Raw genomic sequence first — 19,797 nt, 5'->3', positions numbered from 1 at the left:
ATAACTTTCTCATCAATAGGAAAAAAATAATCATAAAATATTGTCTTATTTGGTGAATAATTTAAGTACAAGGATTTACATATAATAAATAAACACTAACCATCATAGTACACCCAATGTTTGTATATAAAAGGTGCATTTAATTGGCTTGATAATCATATGATGAACTTATTAATTCAATCAAATTCATTTTTTATTTACAAAAAAATCAATTTTATCAAATTTCAAGGCCCGTCATTATACCAGATTTCATGAGATTTCTCATCCATAATTACATATGATATGAAATATTCTGAACAATATTTATGAAAAAAAATTCACATAAATCCTAATATACCCTCCTTTAATTCCTTTGTTTTTCTCCCAATTTATCATTTTCAATAACTTAGTTTATCAATTTTATTTGTTTTAAAATATATATATATCTTATATCCAATAATTTTGATAAGTGAAAATGACTCACATTTTGAATAAATAATAATTTACAATATTCAACAATAGTCTAACCCAAATTATATGAATACAAAATTAAAAATAATATTATTTATTATAGGTGGAGGGTAAAACTGTAATTCGTCATTCAATCATTATTTCAATCTCAAAACTAATAACTTAAAGTAAACATATTATTGTTTATCCATCATTATTAATTCAACTTCCTTGAAAATCATTTTTATAGTCCTGGTATGATTTATCCACATGTAATCTCATCTCAAAGTAAACACAGCCAAAAGATATAAGATTAGTCTCAAGGGGGTGTCTTAGTTGGCGAAGTATGTGAACACTAGGCCAAAGGTCATATGTTCGATTCTCCCTACTAACATTTTCTTGAACTAAAATGTCGCACATGCTAGTTGCTTAGTGCGGTTTACCTAGCTAACGTAGTCTATAGACTATTACGTTAATTCGGGGTTTATTTCGTACGCATCGAAAGATAACAGATGCGGGACATTACTATGTCATAAAAAAAGAAATTGTAGAAGATTGAAGAATTTTTTTTAAAAAAAACAGTTATATAAAGTTGAATAACTTATATATTGGTTTGTTGCAAAGTGAAACGAATTCACATGTGTTTTTATCAACAAGATAGAAAAGGCAACTAAAGATTAAAAAAGAACAAAAAAGTAACTAAACATTTTTTTAAAAAAAAATTTAAGGTATTTTTGGAATATTAAAAAATATAACCTAAAGTAATTGCTATTAACCCCAATACTTCTATTAATAGTATATATATTATGTAAATTAGATTAAAAATTTTGTTTTAACTCTGATGGTAAAAATAATTTGTTTTTTTTTAAATAAGGAATTTGAAATGACCTACAAAATTTAATTTTGACATAAAAAAATATTAAGTTTTTTTCTTTTAATAAATATGACTAATGGAAGTTGGCTGTCACACGTGGATGTATATTTATAAAATACCGTTCTTTATATTATTAAATATAATCCTATTGAAGTATTTTTTTTTCAAAATGCTTTTCTGAAAATAATATAAATATGGAAAGAGGTGCTTTGAAAAGATATTCGGTTTATTCTGGAAGATTTTGTATTTCTACCCATTCACTCATAGAAACACTTAAAGTACGAAATGATATAAAACAATATTATTTTTGACAAAAATTCAAATTTCGACTTAAAACGTTTTACCAAGTTATTATATTATATAGAGTGGTGCCGATTGATGTTTCCAATTTGGGACCAAATATATATTCTTTAACAAAAAGCTATTTTTTTTAATAAAGCCACCGTTGTGGTGGGGTTAAGCAAACCCCTATTCATTTATTTCATAAAAAAAATACAAAAAGGGAGACTAGGTCAAGACCTCTCAAAATAAAAAAAAAACTCTTAGGAGACAATTCCATGGATAAAATTTTCGAAACAGATCTCTTATTCTACTCTATTCATGAAAAATATTATTTTTTATTTAAAAAATATTATTATTATTTTGTAGATATGAGTTGGATCGACCAGTCTCATAAATTATATAGATCCATGATATTGTTTTATAAGTGACTTGCTCATTTATTAAACATCTACTATCTAAAATAGAATTATTTATTTATAAATAGCAATTGGATTTTATTAATTTGAAGGGCGTTGTTGGCAATAAACATGATGAAAACGAGTAATAATTATGATGCAAGTTAAGTTATTGAAATTTGGCTACAAATTAGTGTAACACGTAGACCGTAAAACTTTGAACAATTCCAGTTGAGGATTCTTCGAGAAGATCCAACTAAGCGTGAGTCATTCATTTTATCTGATTAAATTAAATTGACTTTTAACCGAGGTGACACGTTTTTTTAATTTATATATATATATATATATATATATAATATTTAATAATATTTTATGTTATTGAACCATCTCTAAACCAATCAACCATCCTAACTGATAGGTTACACCTAAAAATTCAACTGGGCCTAAGCCCAATCATTAAGGTCCAATCCGAATATTTTTAAGGCCCAAGCTTATTTAAATATTATATATATTTAATTCAAGCAGGCCCTGAATTCTACAAAAGCCCATAAGAGGCTCAAGCCCATGAGGCTCTCCAAATATCTATAAATAGCTCAAGTCACCTCATTATTAAGGTACACACTTTCTTAAGCAATATATCGCTCTACTCTCGATTATTATTCCTTGAGTAATAACTGACTTGAGCGTCGGAGTGCCTTCGCCGGGAACCCTCCCGGCTCCTCTGACTTTGTTTTGTGACGTAGGAACAACCCACTGAAGATCTCCTCCGGGAACATACCAGGACTTACTGATACTCCGGACTTTGCGAAAGCATCGTGTCCTATACAAGTGATTTTTGGCTACATCAGCTTGGCGCCGTCTGTGGGAAACTGTTCATTACGTCATTGAGAACACATATTACTTCAAAAATGTCTCAAGGAAATATTAACAATGGAAACGCACCGCAGAGTATTACTCTCACCCGTGAAGACTTGACCGCGCTAATGGAAAACACAGCCGCACTCGCAGCAAAAGATGCAGTTGCTCAGTACCTAGAAACTCGCAAGCGCAAAAGCAGCAAGAAAAAGGCTCACACTGAAGGCTCGTCATCTCTTGACCCTAGTAACGGAGACCCAAATAAAGATAAATCTAAAGTGAATGATAAAGATCAAGGGGGGACCAAGAAAAATACTACTCAGAAAGACGGTGAAGCAAGTGTTCACACAGTTCATGACATTTCTGGCGAAAACAAGATCACTAATCCAGCTCGGAAGGATGGATCTCGCACACATGTAACTGGAGAGAATATTTCCGCAATTTTGCCGTCACGCCGAAGCCCCTTCACTGATGACATATTATCTGAAGCATTACCAAAGGGAGTCAAAATCCCCAGCTTACCTGAGTTCGATGGAACGAGTGAACCCCAAGACCATATTGACAAATTCTACGCGAAAGCGGATTTGTATGATATCACAGATGCTGCATACTGCAAAATTTTCCGAACAACATTATCAGGAAGAGCGCTCACATGGTTCAATAGATTCCTCAACCCGAATGTATTTCTCAGCTCTTTCCAGTAATTCCTCTAGGTTTTTGGGCGGCCTTCCCGCTATTGATTCCTTGAACTTCCGATGACGCAAGTTTTGCTGCATTATTCCGGCTAACAAATCATGGTTCACATGTAAGACTTCGTGCACCGCATGAGTAAATCGCCGAACATAGTCCCTCAGACATTCTCCTTCTTTTTGAATGACTGTGAACAAATATGCTGCTGTTTTTGGGTATTTTTTGTTAATTGAGAATTGCTGGATGAAGCAGTCAGTAAGTTGCTCCAAATTGGCAATAGATCCGGAGGGTAACTTGTTGAACCACACTACCTGAATAAAAGAAAGAGAGAAGAAGATAAACCAGATATTAGAAAGCGAGACGAGAAGCGAACAGCACAGAGCCCCCGTCTCCAGAATACACCCCTCAATGCACGTCTGACCGATATACTGGTAGTGGCTGAAAAACAAGGATTGTTACGTCCCCCTCGCCCAATGCAGAATAACCCAAAGCGCCTACGTTCGGAAAAGTATTGTCATTTTCATAAAGATAAAGGCCATACTACAGAAGATTGCTTCAGTTTGCGAGCAGAAATTGAAAAACTCATAAAGCGCGGACATTTGGGGAATTTCGTGGACAAGTCCCACGGTGAAAAACGAGACGACAGGCGTCGGGACGAACAACCAAAACATGACTATCAAAAGCGCCATGACGAAACTGGGAAACAGCATGAACGAGCGGATGAAAATTTGCCCTCGGGAGGGGTAATCGCCGTAATCACTGGGGGGCCTTCTTGTGGCGACTCGAACAATGCAAGAAAAGCTCTTCTGCGAGCAGCAAAAGGAACCAACAATTTATCCAGCCCCACATCCTTGTCAATATGTGAAGTTGGAACCATTCAAGATGGATTATCATTCAGTGACAAAGATCTGGAGAACCCTCGGGGTACCCATAATGATGCTTTAATCATCTCAGCCACAATATCCAATTTTTGGGTAAAGAAAATTCTAGTGGATTCAGGAAGTTCGGCCGACATAATTTTTCATAATGCATTCGTAAAGTTGGGTATTAGTAATGCACAGTTAACTCCAGTCAACACTCCACTAGTCGGATTTTCCGGAGAAATAGTTGAAGCTTTGGGAGAGGTAACGCTTCCTCTATCCTTGGGTTCTTACCCCAAGCGGTCTACTAAAATGGTGAAATTCCTTGTGGTAAAAGCTTCATCTGCGTACAATGTGATATTGGGACGACCAAGTCTCAATATATTCCAAGCCATCGGATCGACATATCATATGAAGCTGAAGTTTCCGACTCCAGGAGGAGTAGGAGAAGCCCTTGGTGATCATCGTCTAGCTAGAGAGTGTCATGTAGTGACTCTGCGGGGTTCGTCAGAAAATCGGAAAAGACAAGTCTCTAGCGAGGAAAAACCACCAAAACCCGGAAAGCTTTTGCGTGAAAACGGAATTCATTTGGTGGATGAAGAAGCTGAGAGCAAAGAGAGAATAACAGCAACTGAAACTCTGAAACATGTGGCAATCATTCCAACTGATCCCAAGAAAACCCTAAAGATTGGGACCGAATTACCTCCTGAGCTGGAAGAGAAGTTGAAAAATTTTCTTGGTCGCAATCTGGACGTGTTTGCTTGGGGTGATGAGCATCTGCCAGGAATACCTCATGAATATGCGCTTCATCACCTCCGTGTTGATCCGAAAATGAGACCGGTGAAGCAAAAGAAAAGAGCATTTGGTCCAGAGAAAAATCGGCATATAGCCGCGGAAGTGGAGAAACTCTTAGTGGCAAAGTACATCAGGCCAGTTTCATACCCAGATTGGCTTGCAAATGTGGTTTTAGTACCAAAACCTGGAGGAAAGTGGCGTTTGTGTATAGATTTCACTGATCTCAACAAATTATGCCCCAAAGATCCGTTTCCACTCCCTCGAATTGACTTGTTAGTCGATTCGACAGCAGGATGCGAGCTGCTCACTTTTCTTGATGCATATCAAGGATACAATCAGATCGGCCTAGCGCCAGAAGACCGAGAAAAAGCAAGTTTCATCACTGATCGAGGAATTTATTGTTATGATGTAATGCCGTTTGGTCTGAAAAATGCTGGAGCTACCTATCAGCGTTTGGTAAATAGCATGTTCGAACAATTGATCGGGCGTAACATGGAAGTTTATATAGATGACATGCTCGTCAAAAGTATTCAAGCATCTAATCATTTGGAAGATCTTGAGGAATGTTTCAGTATACTCAGAAAATACAGGATGAAACTTAATCCGGATAAATGCACTTTTGGTGTACGAGGAGGCAAATTTCTCGGTTATATGGTGTCAGAACGAGGAATAGAGGCCAACCCTGAAAAAATCAAAGCTATTTTAAACATGAATCCTCCGAAGAGTGTAAAAGGCATCCAAGAATTGACAGGACGTTTGGCCGCCCTCAACCGATTTATCTCAAGATCTGCAGACAAGGGTTTACCATTTTTCAAAATGTTGAGGAGTGGGAAAGGTTTTCAATGGACAGAAGAGTGTTAGCAAGCATTTGACGAGTTGAAAGTGCATCTGACCTCTCCGCCGTTGTTGGTGAAACCAAACGAAGGTGACACCCTGTTAATTTATCTGGCAATATCTGCGGAGGCGGTAAGTGCAGTATTGGTCTCTGAAGTAGGACGTGAGCACAAGCCAGTTTATTATATCAGTCGAACTTTACACGGAGCAGAATTAAGATATACAAAGATCGAGAAACTGGCACTGGCTCTGGTAATTGCAGCGAGAAAATTACGTCCTTACTTTCACTCTCATCCAATAATTGTACTCACCAATCATCCTCTCAAACAAATTATCTCGAGTCCTGAAGCATCAGGAAGAATGGTTAAGTGGGCTGTTGAACTGAGCCAATATGGAATTGAATATCGCCCGCGTCCAGCGATTAAAGCACAAATTCTGGCTGATTTTCTAGTAGAAATGACAGTAACTCAAGAAGAGAGTTCCACCCAAACATGGATGGTTTATGTCGACGGGTCATCAACCTCTACGGGAAGCGGTGCAGGTATAGTTGTGGAGAGCCCACAGGGAGATAAATTTCAATATGCCGTCAAATTTCTATTCCCTGCAACGAATAATGAGGCAGAATATGAAGCTTTCATCATGGGAATTAAATTGGCCCTGTCAGTCGGAGCAAGAAGACTGACGATACACAGTGACTCCCAACTTATCGTCAGTCAAGTTAATGGAAATTATGAAGCAAAGGAAGATAAAATGTTTGCATACCTCACTCAAGTAAACGAGCTTCTCTCGCGTTTAGACAGCTATGATATAAAGCAGATACCTAGAGGGGAAAATGAGTCAGCAGACCGCCTTGCCAAGTTAGCAAGCTCCTTGGCCAACATTGATAATAGGAAAATTACATTCCTAACTTATGGCAAGGAAGAAACTGATGGAAGTGATGTTACAGTCTTCTGTGCTGACAGCAAAGAGCCTAGTTGAAAAGATGAAATGATCGACTATTTAAAGCAAGAGAAACTACCTGCTAACCAAGTCGAAGCTCGAAAACTTAGAGTGAGAGCTGCTCGGTTCACGATCATTGACGGAGAACTGTACAAAAGAGGTTTCTCTTCACCTTACCTAAAGTGTCTAACGCCAGCTAAGGGAAACTATGTGCTCCGTGAAATTCATGAAGGAATATGTGGAAATCATTTAGCTGGCAGAGCTCTCGCGGGGAAAGCATTGCGCCAAGGGTACTTTTGGCCAACGATGAAGCAGATGCTATGGAGTTAGCAAAACATTGTCATGCATGTCAAGAGCATGCTAACTTCCATCACCAGCCGGCTACAACCTTACAGCCCCTGGAAAGTCCTCTACCTTTTGCTCAATGGGGAATGGATTTGGTAGGTCCTTTTCCTCCTGCTACCGGACAAAAAAAATTTCTGATAGTAGCTGTGGATTATTTCACCAAATGGGTCGAAGCTGAACCATTGGCCAAAATATCCGAGAGAGATGTAATCAATTTCTTATGGAAGAATATAATATGCAGATTTGGCATTCCTCAAACCTTGGTTTCAGATAATGGAACTCAATTCTCTGGAGCGAAGATAAAAGACTGGTGCAGAGGACTCTCTATCAGGCAGTTCTTCACTTCTGTAGGGAATCCTCAAGCAAATGGGCAAACCGAGGTCACCAACCGGACCATTCTACAGTACCTCAAAACACGCCTAGGCAATGCCAAAGGAAAATGGGTGGATGAGTTGCCAAGTGTTCTATGGGCATATCGAACCACCCCACGCTCTTCAACTGGAGAATCTCCTTTCAACTTGGCCTACGGAGCGGAAGCTGTGGCTCCTGCCGAAATCGGAGAGCAATCATGGCGAGTGAAACAGTACACTCCATCTGGGAATGACCAAGCCCTCCGAATTTCATTGGACTTGGTGGATGAACTGAGAGATGGAGCTTCAACACGAGCCGAGAGATATCGAGCTTGTATGACTAAAGCATACAATGACAGAGTCAAACCAAGATCTTTCCAAGTAGGAGATCTTGTATTGAGAAAATCTGACATCTTAAAGTCTGTGGGCAAGCTGGATCCGAAATGGGAAGGCCCCTACAAAGTAATTGAAATTGTGAAGATGGGAACATATCGCCTCAAACATTCAGATGGAAGAATACTTCCCAGGCCTTGGAACGTGGCCAACCTGAAGAAGTTTTATGCATAAACTGCAACTCTCGTCAATAATAGACTAAATTTATCTTTTTTAGCATATTTTCCTTATGTTTTCATATTACAATTTTGTGATACATTGTTCAACTAATTTGATTATTGTTTTTATATAAACAGATTACTTTGTCGAAAGCATATCATATCTCCTCTCCTATACTAACGCTTACTTACGACATAAACGTCATAGACCCTAGCAATCATAAAAAATTCCCAACAGTAAGAGGCTTGGCCAGCCCCTTGGGACATTTGAACTTATGACGCTGTAAGAGGTCAGGACGACATAATAACATTATAAGTCCCGGGATACCTCACCACGCACCAAGTGGGTTTAGGAATTCCCCATGAGACAAAATCTTGGGAGATTGATCCCCTCCAAGTACTCCATTGTTAAAGCGATAGTATTTTATTCATCAAACAAGTATGCAATAGCAACTTCAAAATGCAAAAGAGATATGATAATCGACAAATACTTACTTACTCAAAAAGAACAAAAAAAAAAGTCTATGACTTTGACTCTGTCACAAAAAAAATTTTGCACGAAAGTGGCAAGAAATAATAAAGCTAAACTGTTCCACGGTTTAGTCTCCATATAGCTTCGACACACACCGTCATTATTGGCTGTATAAGCTAAAAATTCGAACGCAAAGCTTCGATCATCTCCTCATCACCCAGACCTCCCAGTAAATCTCCTAAGGGAGGATCCGAGTCATCTTCAACTCTGGCAAGACTAGGCTCCGGAATCTTTGGGTGAATCATCATAATAATTTCCTCTGGAACTAGTTGAGTTTTCCGTAGTTCCTTGCGGCAATCCACTACAACTTCATCATGAATAACGATCGCCCGCTGAATCACTTCATCTCTAAAATCTGTGGACTCTCGGTAGCATTCAATTGCTTTTTCTCCAGTACTTCGCAAGAGATTCTTGCCTATTGACGAATTGAGAAAAGTCTCACCGGTCTCCGATTCATGGGAATATTTTCCCTTAAGTAGCTCCATATCCTTGCACATTGCATCATACTTTTTGGATTTCTCTTCAAGCTCCTTTTGCGATTTGAGAAAATCATCTCGGGCCTTAGCACCTTCCTCGCCGAGTCTTTTGCACTCTCCCCTTAATGACGCCAGCTCGTCATCAAATTTTCTCCCGGAATTTCGAGACCTCTCTTCTCGAAATTGAAAAGTTTGGGCAAGCGATAAAATCTGCAAAGACCCATAGATAAGGAGTATTGTTTACTACATAAAAATCATAACAAATATCAAACGTATAATAATATACCTGGAAGGCAGACGAGGCAAGAGACCGAGTTAATACTTCGGTAGGCTGAGGCAGTAGATGCAACCTGTCATGATCTCCAATGAGATTAGCTCCGTTTCTCCAGCCAATGTCTGGATCTTTCAAATCCCAAAAAGATCCAGCATTACTTTTATGGTTCACACCCTCCAAGAACAAGTGACAACCCTCACGAGTGTCGGGAGGAACTGTTCGTTCATCTTCACGTCTTCTTTTTGGATTTATTCTACCATTAGCATTCTCCCTAGTACGGGTATCACGGTCAGCATCATTTCTTCTACCACCATTCCTTCGGTCACGAGTGTCAGTATTTTTAGATGGAGGACCAGAACAATTGACACGGTCGGATGGCCCGGGAGAATTCCTCCTCCTTGGAATCCCTTGGGAATTGTGATTACCTCGATCCATTGGTGACTCTTTTCTCGATGTCTTTGACGGAGTTTTCTCGTTTTTCTCTATGCAAGCGCGAACCTCCGCCAAACATAATTTGTCACCTACAAACAAACACAAAGAGAAGAGTGACAATGATCAGTAAATAAATTTAATAAATTTTAAATTACCACGAGTAGAAGAATCCAAAGAAGACGCAAAATACAGTCATCAAAATTCAATTTGAACAAAGCATTACCGGCAGGAATCAAACTTTTTGGGTCAACCAACTCCTGGAAGAGGCCTAAGGAACGACATTTAAGTTGCAATTCACGGTGGATTTTGCTAAGAATAATTTTCCTATGGCCCGGACTCCAAACTATGGGAACCTCCCAACCATAATCCCATACATAAACAAAATTTTTTCTCCAATCGTTTTTTGGAGATGGACAACGAGATAAAAACTTACAATCTCCCCGAGGTAGAAAATAAGTATAGGAACCCGGCATGGAGCGACGCACCGAGAAAAGCGCATAGTGTAGATTATGAACACTAACATTAACTCATTTCAATTAATTTGATGCCACTTAAATATAAATTACAATATCTTGATCACGCTAAGTTAGAATTTATCAGTTTAGTGATTGAATTATTATCTTATCTTGATGTATATGCAGATTGACAAACAAAAAAGAGATGTGCAAAAATATGCGCAAGTGTAGATTATGAACACTAAACTGAATGTGTATGCAAGACTGATAAAGTAAGGTAAACTGATGAAATGACACGAAGACATGTTTCTGGATGTTCAGAGATTTCAATAACTCTTACGTCCACCTCCGAAGGATAACACTAGAACACTTAAAATTTTACAATCAATTTACAAAATCCCATTCCAAAACTAGGACTTATACACAACTTCCTATCTTAGAACTCCTAGTTACAATTCAATGACAGTCCTAGACTGACGAAATGAAAGTGTATTAAAACTTGATTTGACTTGCACAAAGTGATCTTTGATTGATCAGAATGAAAACTATAAATGTGTGCTTCAAGTTGCTTGATCATTTTATCTTGTAAAGCTTGATGTTCTTGAATGCAAAGATAAGTAAATGTGCGCGCCAGACAAAGAGAGTTCTTCAACTGATCAATATGCCTATTTATAGCTCAAATTCCAACGGTAATAATTTTAAATTGCATCAGGTATCATTTGAATTATTCCCGTTGCTTTTTCGTTTTTGCCAACATTCTCTGCACCCAACTTTCTCTGAAATTTCGGCGTTATGTTGAAAGGGTGTCAGTGTACGGAAGACCTTATCCATTTAGAGAAGTAATAGCGGACTGATGTCAATGCAGCGGTTGTAATGAGTTAAACTGATATTGTAGCATTCTCTGTAATGCGATCAGTTTAGCGCTAATCATAATGTAATCAATTTATCATGACGCGATCATTTTAGATCTTCTTCTTTTTGCGATCAGTTTATCGCTTCGATTTGCAAACACCAAAACTTAAAGTTTTCAACAATTTTCCCTTTTTTGGTTTTTGACAAAACTTAGATTGATCATGCTTGTCGTCAATTTAGATTGTTCTTATATTTGTCAACGTGAAGACAGAAAACTGATAAACTCAATTTTGAAAAGCGAGATAAACTGAACTGATAGATAAACTGAACTGATTTCTCCCTTTTTGACAAACACAAATTGAGAGGATGGTATCAAAATACTAGTAGCTCAACAGGATAGATCCACAAATAATTGTAGATAAAATAGTTGGTTCTTGAGAATCTATCTATGACTTGAATGTTTTTGTTGACTGCTGTGAGTATGACCGGAGGATTGATGTCAGCTGGATTGGCCCTGATGGCCTACTGGTGGTTGACTTGAGTGCGGGTGCTCCTGATAGTATTAAATTTGACGCGAAAGTTCAGTTAGAGATTCGACTTGGCTTGCCATTCCCTGAAAGTTAGTGGCTATGGATGTCTGGAGAGACTGAACTTCTGTCAATAGAGAATCCACTTTATTTTCCAAGGACTCATGAGATTGTCGGAGTTGAGACAGAGATGAATCAATTTTTTTGAAGTTGTTCAGAGATTCAATGAATAAAACAAACTTTTGTTGGAGCCTGGTCATTTCTTTGGTCATGGAATCTCGAAGGAGAGTAATGTGATCTTTGGTTTGATGCTGATTGGTTTTAATTTCTTGAAAATCTTTGGTGAGATTTATCAAAGAATCTTCCATTTCGACGAGAGTATGGTTCAAATCATCATCCAACTTTTGATCAGATGTTCTGACAGATTCTTGAACAGGCGCATTGATCTCTTCAATAATCATTGATGGTTTTTCTTGACGGAGGATGTGTAAGAAGTCGGTCCGTTGAGCTTTGTTGATGAATAGATCAGCATTGTGTTTCTTAGAGTCTTGTTCATCAGAGTTAACCTTGTCTTTTCCTTTGGATGGTGCTGATGAGGCTTCTGCGGCAGAGTGAGAGACAAGTTGTACAAATTGAGGAACTGTCTCAAACTCAAAGGAGTCATCAGATTGGGTGCTGTGAGTTGACTTCTGTAAGAGTGGGTGCCCAGTGAGCCAACTGTGTGGCTATGGGCTTTGATGACTCTTTGTATAAACAATCTTTTGTTTAATATTATTTACACTTTTATGGCAATGACTTTATATTACTTCATATTGTTATATTGTGATATACTATTGTTGTTTTGATAAAGACCTTGAATATACTATAGTGTATGTAAGATGTGGTAGAACATGGAGATGTCTATCATGAAATACATCTTATAGTCACTGTATATTCTAAAAACCGTTCCTAGTCGATTGAGCCGTCCGATAATAAGGATAAGGATCGCTCGAGTTTGAGACTAGCATTTGCGATGCGGAGTACCACGTTTCATTGGTAGGGAACATGGAGATGTTCGAAGCATGCAAATGGATATTCATAGGATGAATAATCGAACTACCCTATCCGGACTTTCCAAGTGGTTATCACTTATCGAGTGGATAAAGTCCGCGATTTTGGTTGTACACCATTAGTCCTTACGACTTGAAACATCATGGAGACTCTATATGCTAGTACTGTGCTTTGACTCGTTTACCGACTCTGAGGGGGTCATCAGGTGTCGAGATTGGGTACAGTTACGACACATATAGGAGTCAATGCATTGTTGTCAAGGATTCACCACATACTTGCGAGTGTGGATATCCTATGCGATCTGAGGAGATATTAGTGTGATAAATCTCTGGCCAGAGTAATTGATGTGATTTAAGAAATGGTTTCTTAGTAGCACATGCGATGTCACTAATTTGATCTTCAAGATGTATTGCATAGTTATCGAATCTTGAGCGACTCTCGATATACCAATGGTTGTTGATTCGATCGGGATATATGGATGAAGGGACCGTACTGTACGCTAACCAAAATCTACTGGTTCTTGTAGGCACTATCAGTGATACCTAGGGAATCATGGGGCGATGTTGCTAGGCGCTTTACCATGATTCGTTGGGCAAGTCGGAAAGTGTTGTTCCGAGTCACAAGGAGTTGTGAGCCCACGGCTAGCTGTATCCCTGAACCATTGAGGGTCACACAGTGTAATGGAGTTTTAATCCCCGTTGAGATAGTTAAATTTAAAGAGTTAAATTTAATGAACTAAGGAGTTGGACTTCTTAAATAAGAGTAAGGGAGTAGGATTTCCTAAAATGACATAGGGATGGACATTTTTGGAAACCACTGAATTCGGATTCAGGAAAATTTATCTTGACTTTAAAATGTGCAGAAATGGTTTCTGTGCACATTGGTAAAATCGGTTTATCAATCGGAGTCACGATGAATTTTATATTAATTTCTGAACATGCGGGCTTTGCTTGTCGGGCCCTAACTTATGACTAATGGGCCCTAAGGTGTTAGTGGCCTGCATTATAAATAAGTTATTGCAGTACAGAAATTACACACAACAGGTCATAATTTTTGAGAGCAAAAATCGAAAACCCTAGTTCCTCTCAAAGATTGTTTCGGCCGAACCCTCCCCATACTCTGCCCGAGATTTTCCGGTCTGTGATTTTGAATCGCAGTAAGGAATAACGAATCAGATTCGTTTATTCTCTTCGCAGAAAAACTTCTGATAGATTTTCTAGTGCAATCTATCAGAGGGATTAAACCTCTGTTCGTGGACCTGATTGAAGGAGTTCATCGGTTCCAGGGAGAGACAACAAGAGCAGATAAAATCTGTTGGTGTCCAGTAATCTCGTTGCGAGATTGAAGGTAAAATTTAATTAACTGTTATTTGAATTTTACACACTAATAATTTAATCGTTGAACGGTTGATACCCACACTATGGAATTGTTCCATAACAAAATTTTTAAACTTCCGCTGCACCGGGTATCAATCGTGATTGATCTGGGAACACGCCAGTTTTCCAACAGTGGTATCAGAGCAAGGTTGCTCAGATCAAACGATTAAATTAATCAATTGTACAAAATTTTTGAGTCTCGGTTTTTGAAACAAAATAAATATTTTTAAATAAAAATTTTTTCGGGGCAAAACCCGGGCAGCGATTGGATCGCTGCCCGGTGGGGCAGCAATTGTTGCTGCCCCGGGCGGCGCACGGCGCCGCCCAAGGCGGCGACCGTCGCCGCCCAGGGCGGCGCACGGCGCTGTGCGCTGCCCAGGGGCGGCGCTCGGCGCTGCCCTAAGGGGGCAGCCGGGCTGCCCCCGGCCCGCGCCCCGGGTGCGGGCCGGCCCGGGAGTGTCCCGGGCGGCCCGCGGGAAAAATTATATTTTTATTTAAAAATTAATTTTAATATTTAAAATTTTATTTTTGGTCCGGTCAAAAATTGTTTTTGATTGGTTCACGAGATTTCGGATCGAATTGTTCGAGTCTGTAAATTTTAAAATTGATTTTGGATAAATTTGAATTTTTGGAAAATTTTAATATTTTATCCGTAAATTGAATTTTGAAATCAATTATTTTGGTACAATTGATGATAAGATATGATCTTATGATATATTAAGTAAAATATGATTTTATTTGTAAAATTGGATTTTATAGATAAAATATGATTTTATTTGATATAGAGATAAATTATGATTTTATATGTAAAATGAGATTTTATATATAAAATATGATTTTATCTTGTTTAAATTTGAATTGCCACAGCATGTTATCCAATAAATTAATTTTGAATTAAATGTTATTGGATAAGGATGATCGATTGCCATAACCAATTTTGTAGGTGTATGTTAGGAATTTACATTTTGTCTTTATTATTGTTGGTTTTATTAATGGGCCTGGTTTATGGCCCGATATGAATGTCATATGTAATAAAAGTGGGCTTGGTTTATAGCCCGTTCCCACCCCCTAAAAATGTATCCCCTACTTGTCATTGTTATTTATTGTAAATACATTAGATTAAGTGGGAGATCAAGATTTGAAGATGGTGGGCCCAGCAGACAATGAAGACTGAAGAAATGTAAATTGGAAGCATATGTAATAGGATTGCATTTGCATACTGCATATTACCTAGGATTGGACTAAGACCCGTGATTGGCAACCACGGGTCAATTAGAAATGGAATCGATCATCCTATATAATATTTGATATTATGATTGTATGCATGTTTAGACATAAATTGCGTGAATCCGGCAATGCATGCAATAAATTAAATATGATGAGACAAATATTTTTATAAATAAAATCCCTCATTTTAAATATGATTTAAAATTTATATCAAGATAAATAAAGGAAATTTAAATATTGTTTAAATGTTCCTACCTTCCATCAACGGTCAATGTATGTGATGCTACCCGCGGATACGGTCCGGCTCATATTATTGGGGGGGCCCGTCCGTCGGAAAGCTGTACATTGGATCGACAAATGTTGTAAGTTGGGTGGAACTCCCATGGGATCGGCTCATATTATTGGGGGATCCACATGGCGACCGTCCATCACAACTTAATATTGATGGGTCATCTTGACATGTCACTTTAAACGGCGTCATATTATTGGGCCCTTATTGGACATGAGGTAAATACATGGGGGTTGCTTTGGAAGCAATTGGGCTCTACCTTTTGAGAATTATGGTTGGCTGATATTATTCGGGACCATAAGTTTTTCAATTGGACTCCATGTTCTCACTAAGGAAAAAGTTTCCCGTTTTCACTAGAGGGTGGTGAAATCGTTAAAATAGTGGGAGTGAGATTCATAAAATTAAATTCGCCTATTTTATGTCTTAGTAAATTGTTAAACAATCATTGATATATGTCTGTTTTCCTTTTCAGTATTTCATACAATGAATTCGCGAAATCCTTTATTCTCGATCCTCGAACAAAACAAGCTGACTGGCGCCAACTATACGGAATGGTTCCGGAAGTTGAAGATTGTCTTAACTTCGGAGAAAATGCTCTATGTGTTAGAGAAAGCACCTCCGAAGGAAGCACCAGCTGATGTTAGTCCGGAGGAATTGGCCAAGCTTGATGCATGGTGGGACCATGACATCAAGACCAAATGCTATATGCAAGCCTCGATGTCTGATGAACTCCAGAGGCGATTTGAGGACACGGTGAATGCTGCTGACATTCACGCGCAACTCAAGGAACTTTTTGGGGCTCAGTCGAGGGCTGAAAGGTTCTCTACTGTTAAGGAGTTGATTACGTGCCGCATGCGTGAAGGGACTTCGGTCCGTGATCATGGGGTACGAGTGATTTGGCTCATACAGAAGTTAACGACCCTTGATTTGGTGTTGGAGCATGAACTCAATGTGGACTTGCTGCTTCTATCTCTTCCTTCTTCATTTGATGGATTCGTGATAAATTTTAATATGAACAAGATAGAGGCCACCCTTGAAGAGATGGTCAATATGCTCGTTACATATGAATCCACACTTAAGAAGGATAAGCCAGCTTTCTTGGTGGGCTCCTCATCTTCTGCTAAGAAGGGGCCAAGTATTAAGGGCAAGAAACGTTCTGCCCCACCCAAGAAAGTGGAACCCGAGAAGAAGCAAAAGACAAAGGCTTCAAACAATGGAAAATCCAAGGATGTTTGCCATTACTGCAAGAAGCCGGGTCATTGGAAGCGCAACTGCAAGGAGTATCTTGAGCAGTTGGGAACTGCAAAGGGTATGTTCTATATCGAAATAAACATGTCACTTAATACAACTTCTTGGGTATTGGATACCGGATGTGGATCTCACATTTGCAATGATTTGCAGGTGATGACAAGAAGTCGCAGGCTTAGAATGGGTGAGACCCAGCTGAGGCTCGGGAATGGTTCCAGAGTTGAAGCTACGGCCATAGGAGATGTTTGTTTGATTTTGCAGAATGGTTTTAAATTATTGTTGAGAGATGTTTTATTTGTGCCAGATTTAATTAAAAACATTATTTCTATTTCTATGCTTGATAGAGATGGTTATTCTTGTAATTTTGTGAATGGGATTTGCAATATTTACAAGAATGAATGTTTAATTGGAAATGGACAACTTGAAAACGATCTATACAATTTAAAACTAAAAGACGTTCCAATTAATTATTTTGATAAACCGGCTACAACAAACAAAAGGAAAATCGATAGTCAAAACCCGGCAAACCTTTGGCACGCTAGGCTAGGTCATATTTCCTCAAGAAGGATGAACAAGCTAGTGGGAGAGGGCATGTTTGATATGTCTGATATTAACTCTCTACCTACTTGTGAATCCTGCCTAAAAGGAAAAATGACTAAATCTCCTTTTAAGGGGAAACCTGAGCGTAGTCAGAATCTGTTGGATTTGATCCATACAGATGTTTGTGGACCATTTAGAGTAGGGACTCAACATGGCCACACCTACTTCATTACCTTTACTGATGATTATTCAAGGTATGGGTATTTATATTTAATGAAATATAAGTCTGAAGCATTTGAAAAGTTCAAAGAATTCAAGGCTGAAGTAGAAAACAAGCTAGGTAAAAGTATTAAAGCACTTCGATCGGATCGAGGTGGAGAATACTTGAGTACCGAGTTTTTGGACTATCTGAAAGAGAATGGGATTCTCTCTCAGTGGACTCCTCCTATGACACCACAGCTTAATGGTGTATCGGAGCGTCGTAATCGAACTTTGTTGGACATGGTTCGATCTATGATGAGCTTCACTGAGCTTCCACCTTCGTTTTGGGGCTATGCGCTTGAAACGGCGGTATTGTTGTTGAACAACGTCCACACTAAAGCGGTGGACAAAACACCATACGAGTTATGGAATGGCAAAGCTCCTAAGTATTCGTACTTGAGGATTTGGGGATGTCCTGCTTACGTGAAGCGGACAGTGGGAGATAAGTTGGATAGTCGATCCAGCTTATGTTATTTTGTAGGGTATCCGAAGAATTCAATCGGATATTATTTCTATTATCCTGCTGAAACAAAGGTGTTTGTTTCTAGGAATGCCACCTTCTTGGAGAAGGAGTTCTTATTGGATAAGAAAGGCGAGATGATGGAACTCGAAGAGGTTCGAGAAGAACCCGAAATACAAAATAACGATCCTACACCTCAGGAACCATTGCTGGACACGCCTGAACCTAGAAGATCCGAGAGGACTTCTAGACCTCCTATTCGATATGGTCTTCTTCTTGAAGGGGATCAAGATGAACCCGACATTGGATGTGATCCAAGAAACTTCAAGGAAGCAATTTCTGATGCGGATTCGAATTTATGGCTTGAAGCTATGCAGTCAGAATTGGATTCGATGCATACAAACCAAGTTTGGTCTTTGGTAGATCCTCCCGATGGAATTGTTCCAATAGGGTGTAAATGGATCTACAAAAGAAAGCTTGGGCCTGATGGTAAGGTATTGACCTACAAGGCGCGATTGGTGGCGAAAGGTTATACTCAAAGGCAAGGAGTTGACTATGATGAAACCTTTTCACCAGTTGCCATGTTCAAGTCCATAAGAATCCTTATTGCCATAGCTGCATGGTATGACTATGAGATATGGCAAATGGATGTGAAGACTGCTTTTCTTAATGGAGACATTAAGGAAGAAATCTATATGAAGCAGCCAGAGGGGTTCACATCCATGGGAAGCGAGCATAAGGTATGCAAACTTCAGAGATCAATTTATGGTCTAAAACAAGCATCAAGAAGTTGGAACCAGAAATTTGATGAAACAATAAAAGATTTTGGTTTCATAAAGAACCCGGAGGAACCATGCGTGTACAAGAAAGTAGTTAAGGATGCTGTGACATTCTTAGTACTTTATGTTGATGACATCCTACTCATTGGGAATGATGTAGGGATGTTGCAGTCAACAAAGATATGGTTATCAGGTAGATTCTCGATGAAGGATTTGGGTGAGGCATCCTACATTCTTGGGATACAGATCTATAGAGATAGATCTAAGAGAATGATAGGACTCACACAATCAACCTACATCGACACCATATTGAAACGGTTTTCAATGGATGGGTCCAAGAGAGGACATCTACCCATGTGTCATGGAGTTTCTCTATCCAAGTCTATGTGTCCCAAGACTGATGCAGAGATAGAGAATATGACACATGTACCATATGCGTCAGCTATAGGTAGTATCATGTATGAGATGATATCTACTAGACCGGATGTAGCATTTGCTCTGAGTGTCACGAGCAGATATCAGTCTAATCCTAGTCAAATGCATTGGAAAGCCGTGAAGGACATTCTTAAGTACTTGCGAAGGACTAAGAATATGTTCATGGTTTATGGAGGACGAGAACTCAAATTGGAAGGCTATACCGACTCTAGCTTCCAAAGTGACGTGGATGACTCGAAGTCAACCTCTGGATTTGTATTCATGCTCAATGGCGGTGCTGTCTCTTGGAAGAGTTCCAAGAAGGACACCACAGCGGATTCCACCACTGAGGCTGAATACATTGCAGCATCAGCTGCTGCTAAAGAGGCCGTTTGGATGAGGAATT

At 38.9% G+C, this 19,797-nt stretch overlaps 2 protein-coding genes across 2 annotated transcripts; one reads left to right on the top strand and one right to left on the bottom strand.

The window, feature by feature from the left end:
* The first annotated feature begins 3,708 nt into the window (after nucleotides 1–3,708).
* LOC140862416 (uncharacterized) lies at nucleotides 3,709–6,992 on the top strand. The gene is made up of 3 exons (XM_073265438.1): nucleotides 3,709–3,780; nucleotides 3,852–6,015; nucleotides 6,106–6,992. The coding sequence occupies exons 1-3, from the start codon at nucleotides 3,709–3,711 to the stop codon at nucleotides 6,990–6,992; spliced, it is 3,123 nt and encodes a 1,040-aa protein (XP_073121539.1).
* Nucleotides 6,993–8,802: 1,810 nt separating this feature from the next.
* Nucleotides 8,803–12,208, bottom strand: LOC140862413 (uncharacterized). The gene is made up of 4 exons (XM_073265434.1): nucleotides 11,828–12,208; nucleotides 10,104–10,170; nucleotides 9,494–10,002; nucleotides 8,803–9,417 (listed from the first exon to the last, which is right to left on the bottom strand). Exons 1-4 carry the CDS (start codon nucleotides 12,206–12,208, stop codon nucleotides 8,848–8,850), a joined length of 1,527 nt encoding a protein of 508 aa, XP_073121535.1. The 3' UTR covers nucleotides 8,803–8,847.
* Nucleotides 12,209–19,797: the final 7,589 nt, after the last annotated feature.

Source organism: Henckelia pumila, chromosome 4 (genome assembly GCF_033568475.1).
Source record: "Henckelia pumila isolate YLH828 chromosome 4, ASM3356847v2, whole genome shotgun sequence".
Taxonomy (NCBI): Eukaryota; Viridiplantae; Streptophyta; class Magnoliopsida; order Lamiales; family Gesneriaceae; genus Henckelia; species Henckelia pumila.
The sequence above is the reverse complement of the archived record's forward strand: the minus strand, read 5'-3'. Positions and strand labels throughout refer to the sequence as shown.

Coding starts and splice junctions, on each gene's coding strand:
- LOC140862416 (XM_073265438.1), top strand. CDS start 3,709: ATGACTGTGAACAAATATGCTGCTGTTTTTGGGTATTTTTTGTTAATT. Junction 3,781..3,851: donor ATTGCTGGATGAAGCAGTCA/GTAAGTTGCTCC, acceptor AATAAAAGAAAG/AGAGAAGAAGATAAACCAGA. Junction 6,016..6,105: donor AATGTTGAGGAGTGGGAAAG/GTTTTCAATGGA, acceptor AACCAAACGAAG/GTGACACCCTGTTAATTTAT.
- LOC140862413 (XM_073265434.1), bottom strand. CDS start 12,208: ATGATTATTGAAGAGATCAATGCGCCTGTTCAAGAATCTGTCAGAACA. Junction 10,171..11,827: donor CCACTAACTTTCAGGGAATG/GCAAGCCAAGTC, acceptor GGCCTCTTCCAG/GAGTTGGTTGACCCAAAAAG. Junction 9,418..9,493: donor TTGCCTCGTCTGCCTTCCAG/GTATATTATTAT, acceptor GGGTCTTTGCAG/ATTTTATCGCTTGCCCAAAC.